Source organism: Anser anser (assembly GCF_964211835.1).
Source record: "Anser anser genome assembly, chromosome: 20".
NCBI classification, from domain to species: Eukaryota; Metazoa; Chordata; class Aves; order Anseriformes; family Anatidae; genus Anser; species Anser anser.
This window is the reverse complement of record NC_139741.1, coordinates 6409610-6421670: the sequence shown is the minus strand read 5'-3', so window position 1 is coordinate 6421670 and position 12061 is coordinate 6409610. Positions and strand designations below refer to the sequence as shown.

General features: G+C 45.5%; 1 protein-coding gene across 1 annotated transcript; it reads left to right on the top strand.

The window, feature by feature from the left end:
* Positions 1 to 4457: 4457 nt before the first annotated feature.
* On the top strand, positions 4458 to 11529 carry CCT6A (chaperonin containing TCP1 subunit 6A). The gene is made up of 14 exons (XM_083806600.1): positions 4458 to 4663; positions 4852 to 4915; positions 6266 to 6400; positions 7027 to 7200; positions 7363 to 7466; positions 8171 to 8281; positions 8595 to 8754; positions 8996 to 9078; positions 9468 to 9564; positions 9976 to 10123; positions 10244 to 10377; positions 10486 to 10588; positions 10929 to 11001; positions 11173 to 11529. Exons 1-14 carry the CDS (start codon positions 4530 to 4532, stop codon positions 11243 to 11245), a joined length of 1593 nt encoding a protein of 530 aa, XP_083662726.1. The 5' UTR covers positions 4458 to 4529; the 3' UTR covers positions 11246 to 11529.
* The last annotated feature ends 532 nt before the right edge of the window (positions 11530 to 12061 follow it).

Genomic DNA, 12061 nt, shown 5'->3' with positions numbered 1-12061 from the left:
CACTAAGACTGCTTCAAACTACTTGGTTTCCTGTTCAGTTTACAAGGTAGTAATAGAAACCTGTAAGCAAGTCAAGAGATGGAATGTTTGCAGCGACACACTGATAGCTGCACAGCAGTGCCTAACAGCACATTTAAGCACCTTTTAAAAGGTAATTGAAAAGAGATAGGGGGAACCTGGTGGATGTTGATACACATCTCCCATCTCTCCAATCCCCTCTTGCCTGTCCTGCCAAAATGATGATGCTTTCCCCCTGCACGATTGCATCATTCATTCATGCTGCTGTAATAAAACAGGCACCACAGTGCTGCTGCATCTCGCAGGGCAGCGCACAGCCCCGGCGTATAGTTCATTGCCTATGCAAGAAAAATCTGATAAGTGTTATGGAACTGAACACACCAAACGCCAACCCCTTCCAAAGTGCGAGAAAGAAACGTTCCCAGTGACTTACAGTATTGTACTGGCCGTGGCCGGTGGTGCTGCTGCAAACCTCTTGGCTGCACAAGAAAAGAACGGATCAGCTGAGACCTTCAGTCACATAAATACAACGGCACGGGCTGATCTGGAAGAAAGCCGCATTTTGTAAATCACTCTTTATAATCTGCTGAGTAAGCCAGGCTGGATGTTTTTTTTAAATGGTTGCACACATGTAACCAGAGAAGTCCAGCTGTTCGCTGACAGGCGTAGGAAGAGAGGTGTAACCTTGCCGACGTCAGGGGAGGAGCCGTTCGGGCCCACTTTGGGGCGCTCCCAGCTTGGGTAGGCATGGCTTGGCAGGGAGCAGCCTGTGCACAAGATGATGTGGGGTTTGCTCGCCCGCCAGCCCCTGCCACGGGCACGGGGAGCAGGACGGGGCTCAGCAAGCCCACCTGCCTCCACGCACGGCGCTGGCGCGGGAGGACCAGGGAGGAGAGGCGAGGAGGGGATCTGCCAAGCAACAGCCAGGAGTTTCTCTTGGCATGAAGTCTGGGGTGAGGCAGGGGCGCTTGCTTTCACCGCAAACTAAAGGTTTCGTGCGTTAAAATTGCACTACTGCATTTTGGCTTAAGCTGCGTACCGGCGTGCGCAATATTACACACCAAAAAAATCTGCAGTCAAAATTCATCACAAACTTCGAAGGCAAAATGAAAGCTTCTACTTCTGAGAAGGCTCTGTTTTGTTTCTCCAAATAAAATGTTGTCAAAAGCAACGGAAAAATTGCAGAACCTGTCTGTGCTAGTGCTTTGGCATCCTACAGAAGAACTTCCCGCAGACATGACTGCGGGCATTAGTTAGTAAACAGGAGGCTGCCAACCCAGAACTGTGAAGCCAATTACTCGTTTCAAGGTCAAGAAAGCCAGACTGCTGATTTAGCTTCTTTTATTCGCTTGTGATAGGAGTCTTATGACTGCTACCCATCTTGAAAGATTGTTCTGCACCACTGGATACACCAGTCACATTCTATGCATGATGTTTTTGCAATTCTGGCAGGATTATTCCTCAAACTTAAGTGTATGAACTAAAATCAATACCCTTCTGTGCTTCTCCTCCCATGCCTTCCTGTATGTCTTTTCAAATGTTCTCAGTACTTGCGTGACTACTTGTCAATACAAGCATCTATTAGAAACTTCCTGCATCAGGGAAAGATGGGACCGAGCCCCTTTGCTGCAAAACTGGTGATGTGGTTTGCTGTTTTGTCTGGTCCTGTTTGTGAGTTTTATCGTGGCAGGGCAGTATGTTTTAAAACGGAGTTAGAAATCATTTCGGTGAATACGGTTAAAGAAAAACAGATCTTGATAAAGATGAAAGAAAACTGTTTTTACTGGGAATCTCTGGTGTTTTTTTTCTGCCAAGATAAGCATTGCATGATTTCACTTAAGTGAATCACTACTGGACATTTCATGAAGGATATTCCCATTACTTGTCTTAGTTTAACAGACTTGTTTTTGTAATTTGTTTAAATATTACATTACTGATTCCATTCTGATGTAATTTGTTGCAACTCCAGTAATTTAAAAGGATTACTTAGGCCTTGTAAGCATGTGCCCTGTATTTTTACTACACATTACGAGCAAATATTCAAAACAGTTCAGCAACTACAACTAAAAGACTGAAAAATGTAGAAAAGCTTGTAGTGTTGTCTGAAAAATGTTGCAAAATGGCCATTTAATATGAAAATGCAAACGAGAAATATTACTATACCATAACATAACCACCCTTAGACATGTGTGGCCCAGGAAGGAAGCACAGAGAGAGGTGCCTGGAAGCGTTAGGATGGAGAATTCCTGCCTTTTTCACAGGACATCACCCACACAGATCACAGAACAACAGCAGGGAAAACGTAAAAAAATACAGTGTGCCTGCTGGTGCACCTATGGGTTTGACAAGGCTGCCCTCTACTGAACATAGCCTGGAGAAGGGATCAAGGCAAACAAAAATTAAGAACCAGAGAGGCAAGAATAGCAAAATATGTGTGTGACCTGTGGGCTATAGAATTGAGGGCAGAGCTAGGGATTCGGGTATTTTCAGTGGGCAGAGCAGCTCGGCACCTCAGGTACAAGCACTGCAGCCTCTCAGGGCTGGCTTGTCTTGTTTTGTTTCGTTATGCTTTCAGCAGGCAGGTAGCATCCCAGCAAAAGTGAAGAATAAACATTAACTGGAGAATTCCAGAGCCCAGTTATGAAATACCAAGTGTAATTTCCTGTGTTTTGCAATGTTTAATGTTTATTTTTAATGATTACAGCAGCAGAAAAGGAAAAAAAAATCGCAGCCTCTCTGCTAAAGAATCAGCATTAAAATATTTTACAAGACAAGCACCCTGCTCTGCTAAACAAAAAGGCTCCAAACTTGTGGTATATTTTGCTCAAACATCAACTCCATCCGAAACATGTAAAAATCAGAAACCCAAGCGTACTAGCAGCTGTCCCCTCCGGACCTGCCAAGTCAGAATGATGGGCCATGTGTGGCGCTTTGCCCAGAAACTTGAGATCCTCACCCAAAGCAGCGGAGCACATTACCGGCAGGTGCCATCCTCTACTGCCAAAATCAGCAAGGCTGCTGAGTCTGCCCTTATATTTGACCCTCAATGACCATTTCAGTCATGCTTCCCCAAAACTTTTGTTGTGCAACAAAACTGTACCCATCAGCAGGCTTTTAGAGTTTACTACTGGCAGTGGCACGGAAACACGAGCGGCCCATTGCTCAGCAGCCAACCTCTCCGTCCAGAGCTGCCATGGCCTGGGTTTTGGCAGCTTCCCTGCTGCAAAAAGTGGGAAGGGGTAGGGGAGATTTATTCTGCGCCATCCTTACACCTGGTGGATGAGCCCTGGGTGAGGCTCTTTGTGGTCCGTACCGAGTACTGAGGAAATTCTGAGCTCAGGACCAATTGGTACGGAGTTGCATGTGTCTGTTTGCTGCGGGTTAGTGCCCTCTGGAGCAGATGGGCTGCAGGAATACCAAAAACTACTTGGCCTGGATCTTGCCAGCACAGCTTTGCAGCCACAGGCCACGATTATTCTGGGGCAGGGACTTTCCTTACAAAACACTTGAAATAAGGAGAGGGTTGTGTCATGCCTGGTATTGCCAATCGCCCCTGCAGCAGGCAGGTGTTAGGGGACACAGGTGTGGATGGGGCAATGTGGGAGCCAAACTTGGTGCAATTTGTGCCTGTGGTATTTGTAAGGAGCCCTGGCAAGAGCTCTCAAGCCTTTTCCAAGGGAAATTCTCCATCTTCATCTTTGTGGAGCTGAAAGCCACTAAAATGCGTATGTTGTGCAGGCTCAAGGACTGGGCCCTCACTGGCCATATCAGCCCAAGGCTTCTAACACTCCATTGAGGTTCCCTTGACTTTAACATTTTTTCTTGCACAGATCTCACGGGACACCTCAGCGTTGCCTGGGGAGAATTTTACCCCAGTTACAGAGACTTGTGAAGTGAAAGGCCACGGCAGCGAGCAGGGCTGCGTTGTGGTGGCTGGGAAGATCCCTCTGAGAAGCTGCTGGCCTTGGTGGGCCCACACAGCACCTTCTGTTAAGAAACTTTTGATTAACCTCAGCTCTGGCTTTTTACCAAGACCCATTTCGATTATTAATCCATGCCGCTTAACTATTAATCTGCCCGATCTAAGGTTAAATCGGCAGGTTTAATTATTTATTCTCACGGTTCTGTGAACCTGCCCCAGGGGGTGTCTGTCACATGAGTGGGTGGGATTCACGAGCGAGCACCCCTGCCCGATCAAAGACCTCGTTTACACATTCACTGCTAAGCATGAGCTGAGCCGAGCCGAGCCGAGCCGAGCCGAGCCATACACACCCCGCCATTCCCTTAGGGCCCCGCTCCCTTCAGCGCCTCAAGAGGAGGGGAGAGACAGTAGGCGGGAGCTGCCCGACAGATCGACAGGCCTCGCAGCCAATAGCAGCGCGGCTCTGGCGCACACGGACCAATGGAGACGCGCGGCCGCCGGAGTGTTCTAGAAGGGGCGGGCGGGGAGGCGCGGCCGGCGTCGTTCCCGCCCAGTGCGCGGCGCGGAGCTGAGGGGAGCGGCAGCGGCCATGGCGGTGAAGGCGCTCAACCCCAAAGCTGAGGTGGCTCGCGCCCAGGCGGCGCTGGCCGTGAACATCAGCGCGGCCCGCGGGCTGCAGGACGTGCTGAGGACCAACCTGGGCCCCAAGGGCACCATGAAGATGTGAGGGAGCGTCCCCCGTGCCTCCGCTGGGGATGGGGGAGGGAGGAGGAGGCCGCGGCCTTCATGCCGTGCGCCTCAGCCGTTGGGGCCTGAGGGGAAACGTGAGGGGAAAAGGGGGGGGGGAGGCGGAGTGTGGGGCTGCGGGGGGTGTTCTGCTTATGCTCACCCCCTCCTGGTGTCGCTCGCAGGCTGGTTTCGGGCGCCGGAGACATCAAGCTGACCAAAGATGGCAACGTGCTGCTGCAGGAAATGGTGAGCAGGGAGGGGGGGCTGGGGGCCTGGGCCTGTTCTCCTCCCCATCGCCTGGGGTAAAGGGGGCCGTGTCCATCGCTGCCCCTCGTGTGTGGTTCTGGGGTATTTGGCCCCGTGTGTTGAGGGGGAAATACTCTTCGGGAAGAACGTAAAGGAGTAAGTGCAGTTTGGGAGGTGTTGAATGAAGTTGGCATGCTAATGTGGCAGTTTACATATAAAGGAAGTATGAACTGTTTCAATAATATAAGCACTCTTCTTACCTTACGTTTTATTTAGGAAATGCATAATTTTATTGTACTAAGGTCAGTTGCAACAGAGTGCTTCATAAGTGTGTGATTTGGAAAAATGTTGGGTGGTGGGTGCAGGTGGTGTAATACCAGGCCCACAGGGAAGGTGAAAGCGCAGCCCCCCCTACCTGCATGTGGCACGTTATACAGAGCTGTTGCTACCCTGCCCCTGGCTCTGCAGCAGCCATGGGTCCCAGTACTCCCAGTACTCAGCACCAGTCTCCTCAAATGTGGATGCTGTTCTGTAGGTTCATAGGCTCCAATCTATGCGAAAATAATCTTCATTTAGCAGTTGGAGATGCTAAGTGCTACACGTGTTCCTTAAATTGAAAGGCTGACTTGTGTAAGTACCCTGCAGTCATGTGTGGTACTTGTGAACTTTGGCCAGGCAGCAATAATTCTCCATCTTCATAGCTGAAACACCACTGCACTGCTTAGCAGAGGAACTGATGAGAAACAAACTGACTGAATGTTGATCTTCAGTTTTACAAGAGCAAGTAAAGCAACTGACAAATGATAAACCAGTTAGGGTATGTACAGCATTGATCATGCAGAGAACTAAATTAGTTCTAAACTGTTCTTAGTGTCCCAAACAATCCAGTTGTAGTTGTCGTGGTGCACCTGGTTCCTAAAGGAGAAAAGGGCTCTGTCAAGCGAAGCTCTGTTTGTAGGTGAGGAATAGCTTGGGCTAACAGCGTGCACCATTGTTCTGTGTAGATCACAGAATCACAAAATATCCGGAGTTGGAAGGGATCTGCAAGGATTATTGAGTCCAACTTCTTGCTCCACGCAGGAGCGCCCATAAGGTCCTATTGCTGGTCACCAGAGACTTGCTGGGTCTTCAGGGGGAAAAAAAGACTGTGACGCAGATTTAATTCAAGAAACTTACTGACCAAGTGTGATTTTTGTTGTTACTAACCGGAATTGTGTGTTGAAACTAGCTAAATTGACAGGAATAATTAAAACATTGCCTGTCAACTAAATAAACTACTGAGCTGACTTCAGATCAGCTTTCTCTACCGTTGTGGTGAGGCTTACAGTTCAGCTTCTTACTTTTGTTTAGCAAATACAACACCCCACAGCCTCCTTGATAGCAAAAGTAGCAACAGCACAAGATGACATCACTGGAGATGGCACCACCTCAAACGTCTTGATCATTGGAGAGCTCCTAAAGCAGGCAGATCTCTATATTTCTGAGGTATGTGTTAGTGCATCTCTTGCAGATGTGCAAGTGAAAAGCTTCACTTAATACTGTTCAGCTTCTGTGTTGTGTGCTTAACGCTCATAAATCAAACATGAAAACAAATATATTTTCCGCTTAAAATGAGCATATCACAGAACTTGTAAAATGGAGGTAAGCTACAGAGGAGGACACCAAGACTGGTTCCAAACTGCTTATTGGGAATACTGGAGGATTTAATAAGGTTGTGCTTGATTCATACTTTTATTTCTGGTTGTTTTGTTTAGATTAAAACACTTACTGAATGTTAACAAGGAGATGCTCTCTGATAATAGATACTTGGGGGAGTATAAGTTGCAGAATACATCCATGTTGCACAGTGAACACCCAAGTGTGCTTTGTAGTTCCCTTGGTTTTGATTCTGTGCTAGAGTAATCTGTGCTTTTCCTCTGCATTGGAAGGACTGGCATTCCTTTTATATGTATTCAGAAGGACAGAACATTAGAACATTTTATTGTCTCTGTAGCATGCATGTACCCTGTGTTCTGATGTTACATGAGAGTTGAAACCACAGGTTCTACTTGTGGGGAAAATACCTTTTTATCTTACTGTCTAATGGTTTCCTTTCTTCTCTTGCACCCTAGGGCTTGCACCCTAGAATAGTAGCAGAAGGATTTGAGATTGCAAAGGAAAAAGCACTTGAAGTCTTGGAGCAGGTCAAAGTGACAAAAGAAATGGACAGGGAGACCCTTATAGATGTTGCCAGAACATCCCTTCGGACTAAAGTTCACACTGAACTTGCTGACATCTTAACAGAGGCAAGTGGTACATGTGTTTCCAGCCACTTTTCATGTAAAGACGTCCAGGTTTTAAGCTGCTGTGTTTATTCCTTGGGCAAATGGTGGATAGGAGGATGCAGGCTTGCACTTCGAAAGACCAATGGCCCTTCTGGGGACTTTCTTTTCTCCTCTCTATTCCAGGCTGTAGTAGATTCTGTTTTGGCAGTCAGAAAACAAGATGAGCCTATTGACCTCCACATGGTAGAGATTATGGAGATGAAACACAAATCAGAAACTGACACAGCGTAAGTAAGAAGTATCTTTGAGCTTCGTCTTAATGGTGTCCTGATATTTGAGCAACCTGGGGCCTTTGTTTTCTTCTTAAAAGAAGAACTTCCGTGTTTTAAAGCTACAGCTGGGAAAGTCACTAGGGAGGGAATGAAAGAACGGCAGAAATAGAGAGTTCAGCTGGGAATCATGTAGAGAGCAGAAATGTTCCAGTAGCTGAACTTGATTCCCTGACAAAAGATGTTTGAATAGCAGAGTAGCACTGTCTCAGACTTCTGCTTTGCTATGGGTGGACATGGTTGTTCACTTTTTATCTATACTTTTTATTTTCTTAAACTCCTGTCTGTTTATTACAAGTGGAAAATAGCATTCAGTATGTGGAAACAGGGTTGTAGTCATCCAGTTGTTTATTCCGTAGGCCCCTACGTTTATGTCGGTGGCATGGATGAATTCTGCACTAGCTTTTCTCAATAGCTACTGCAGTCAGACACTATGCCAGAATAAATTCCCTCTTTACATTCTGATTGGTGTGCTTTTTGTATGTGAATGGGCATGCCCTTAGAAGTGGGATACATGATCATTATTTACTCCTTACAAAAACCCACAGGCAATTCATACTGAACCAGTTTCGCTGTTAGTTAACTCCCTAGTCTGCGCTTCCATGAGGTGCTCATCTCCTCCTTGTGTTCATTGGCACACAAAATGCTTTCTCATCTTTCAGGCTGATTAGGGGGCTGGTTTTGGATCATGGTGCTCGCCATCCTGACATGAAGAAAAGAGTGGAAGATGCCTATGTTCTTACTTGCAACGTATCTCTAGAATATGAGAAAACGTAAGTACCCAGTGGCAAGATGAGCAGAAATACTCCTCTCTTTTATAACTTTTTTTAAGGTGTGTTTAAAAAAGTGGCAAAAGGATTGCACAGGCTCTCTTCTAGAGCAAGGCAGGTAGTGTGAAAGGTGGAATGGAAGAGGTGGTGTTCCTCTGCAGCCCTTTTTTGAAAAAGGAAAGTGGGCAACCGAGATGAAATCTGCATATTAATATTTAGAATGTTGCTGAAAGAATTCTTTGTGCTTTTCAAAATTTATTTCTACAGCATAGAGGACAGCTAATTGTCTTACTGCCTTTTTTTTTTTCCCTTCCAGAGAAGTGAGCTCTGGATTCTTCTACAAAAGTGCAGAAGAGAGAGAGAAGCTAGTAAAAGCAGAAAGAAAGTTCATTGAAGACAGAGTAAACAAAATCATCGACTTGAAAAGAAGAGTCTGTGGTGATTCAGATAAAGGATTTGTTGTGATCAACCAGAAGGTGAGATGAATGGTATAACGAAGTAGAAAAAATAACTTTAAATGTGGCCTTTCTTGGCAAGCTACACGCTACTTGATTTTGTACAGTTATTCAGACAAAAATAACTAAATTGATGGACTTTTGAATATATGCATGCATTTCCTGCTTGAGATTATCTTTGAACCCTGAAGAAGAACTTAAATCTCTGTCTGGCATTAATGAGTTTTCCTTTTCCTTATCCTGATACTTTCTTCATTTCTAGGGAATTGACCCATTTTCCTTGGATGCACTTGCAAAAGAAGGAATAGTTGCTTTGCGCAGAGCTAAAAGGAGGAACATGGAAAGGTCAGTTCCTGGGGAAGGGAGGGGTAAATAACTTGTTGCAGGCTCATTTAGTGAGTTAGCTCTGGCTTGAATCCACCTCTGAGGACTGTCACTAAAAAGTGTGCTTTGGTCTGTCTGGCTCTTACAAGAGAAACTTGGGGTATTTTGTACAAACCATGGAACTGTCAGGTCAGCACGTGGAGTGACACAGGAATTGGAGCTGTCAGTGTGCTTCACATGTAGACACCTACTGAAGAGCCTTAATTCTACAAGCTTACTGCTTAAAAAGACAACTGTTGAAAGCCTAGTAACTATAGTATTCTGCGTGCTGAAATACCCTTGTCCATAGTGGTGACTTCAGATTTTACTTAATACAAAATGATTGCTAAGCTGTAACTGAATTCTTCCAGACTGACCCTGGCATGCGGCGGTACTGCTATGAACTCCGTGGAGGATCTCACCCCTGACTGCCTGGGCCACGCAGGCCTCGTCTATGAGTATACACTGGTACACACAGCTACGCTTGTAGTTGAAGCCACATTAAATATGTCTGCTGATAGCACTTGACACCGTTTTCTTGTGTACTGATGTGACTGCATGGAATTCTATTCATGTTTTAAGAGCTGTATTAGAATATGGACAAAGGCTGATGGGATTTCAAATCCTAGTGTCACTTGTATGTGAATATTTACCTACATGCTTGCTCTTGCCATAGTGCCTTTTCCTATTATTTCCATATTATGCATTTAATACCTGTAAAATTGAGAAAATGGAAATAAGGTTCTAGAATGCTAGGTTCTTTCTGCTTCTCACTGCTTCTTGGAGTGCTCTTGGTTCAGAACTGGAAGTGTCTGCTCAGTTTTTTTATTAATGTGTACATTTGCTCAATATGATGTGAATGCCTAACCCTGTTTCTAGGGTGAAGAGAAGTACACCTTTATTGAGAAGTGTGACAACCCCCGCTCTGTTACCCTGTTGATCAGGGGACCGAATAAGCACACGCTTACACAAATCAAGGATGCAGTAAGAGATGGTCTGCGTGCTGTTAAAAACGCTATCGAGGATGGTAAGTCTCTGCTCTGTCTAGTGACTTACACAAAATTCACCAACTTTGAGGTTAAATTAACTGTTTAGATTGGAGCAGGTGCTTGTTGTGAAGTCTGAATGCTAGTGCTTTCCCTTGTAGGGTGTGTGGTTCCGGGAGCAGGTGCGCTGGAAGTGGCAGTAGCTAATGCACTTGTTAAGCATAAACCTAACGTCAAAGGAAGAGCCCAGCTTGGAGTTCAAGCTTTTGCTGATGCTCTGCTCATCATTCCTAAGGTATAAGGAACTCCGGAGTGACGGGGCTTTAAAGCATGCTGAGATCTATCGTGTTTTCTGCAGGTCTCGTTAGATTAACGTGAAATGATGTTTTTTCTTCTCTCAAAGGTTCTCGCTCAGAACTCTGGTTACGATCCCCAGGAAACACTAGTGAAGGTTCAGACAGAACACGCAGAATCAGGGCAGCTCACTGGAGTTGATTTGAACACTGGTAAGAACTAAAGTTACCGAGATGCTCTGGTAAAATCAGTGTGGCGGTAAATACGAAGTAGCAAAACAATTACTTCCGAATGACAGAAGTGATGTTCCTAGGAGGCAAAGACCTATCGTGGCTCAGGTCAATGAAGCATAAAATTGCTCTTACTGCAGAAAGCCAAACTTCATTTCATGAAAAGCTCTGCAGAATGCCTTGGCTGCTGTGCTGTTGCTGCAGTCAGCCTCGCGTGCTTGTAATACTTACATGTGGCAAGTAATACCAGTTGTTAAACTGCAGAAAGTCTTCCCTTGAATGGTGTAAGCTGGTTATTCAGGTGGTTGTGCCTCTCTTCTAGGTGAGCCAATGGTAGCTGCAGCAGCTGGAATCTGGGACAACTACAATGTCAAAAAGCAACTGCTTCATTCATGGTAAATGTTACAGCTTTCACTTCAATTAGTAATGGGTGTTAGATGGTTGAAATAGAGTAACGTGGAACCAAGGGTTCGCACATAGAGGGAAGGGGCCTTGAAGGGTGGAAGTAAAACTGGGCTTTCTTTGTCAAAGCAGATATTCTAACAATATTTATTTTGTATTCCTAGCACGGTGATTGCTAGCAACATTCTCTTGGTGGATGAAATCATGCGAGCGGGAATGTCGTCTCTTAAAGGCTGAACTGGATCTGCTGGCAGGGATGGAGGTCAGCCCCAGTAGTGCCCCATGGGATCTCTTCAGGAAATCCACCCAAAGGTGCTCTTTTCTTAGCCATGGTGGATTTTCCCAGCAATGGAAGTCACTCTGCTGTAATGAGCAGCACTCTTTGGTAAATGTGGCCACTCAAAATGTTAGCAACTATTCCAATATTCGGTTCTAAAAATCAGTTATTTATTTTTGACTTCTCTGAAGTGTACAATTGAAGTTGCTGTCCTTTTTACCCAATAAACTGTTACGTTCTGTGCTTTCTGGGTGTCAGTTATTGAAAACCTTGCGTTCTGTGGCCGAGGGCCTTGAACATTTACTGCTGTTGTGAACAGCACTGAACTACGGGCTTTGATTTGTGTTTCCTGACTGTGTGCTGGGCCTCATTACCAATTCCAGTAGTTGCTGTGACAGTGATCAACAGGTCTCAGGGTTATGAAAATACTGCCCAGGACACTGCTTCTGGAGTAATGTGGGTTTAAATGGAATATGCGCACTACATTACACAGCTGGATTAAGCAGATCATTTCACAGTTCACAGTTTTGGTCACAAAACTTAGTTAATGTGCTCCAGAATGGTTGGGGGGGTGTGTTGAGGTGACATCCTTGCCATAATGCTGGTTGCTTTTTACCATTTCCCACTTTGTGCTCTGGATAAGTATTCATGGACTGCTAACACTACACCAGATCTAGGCAGAACTCTGAATGAAAACCCCATTAAGCAGGTAATTGAATTCATGGGAGAAAAACAGCCTACTGCAGTCTTGAGGTGATTTTGCCAAATCCTCATCA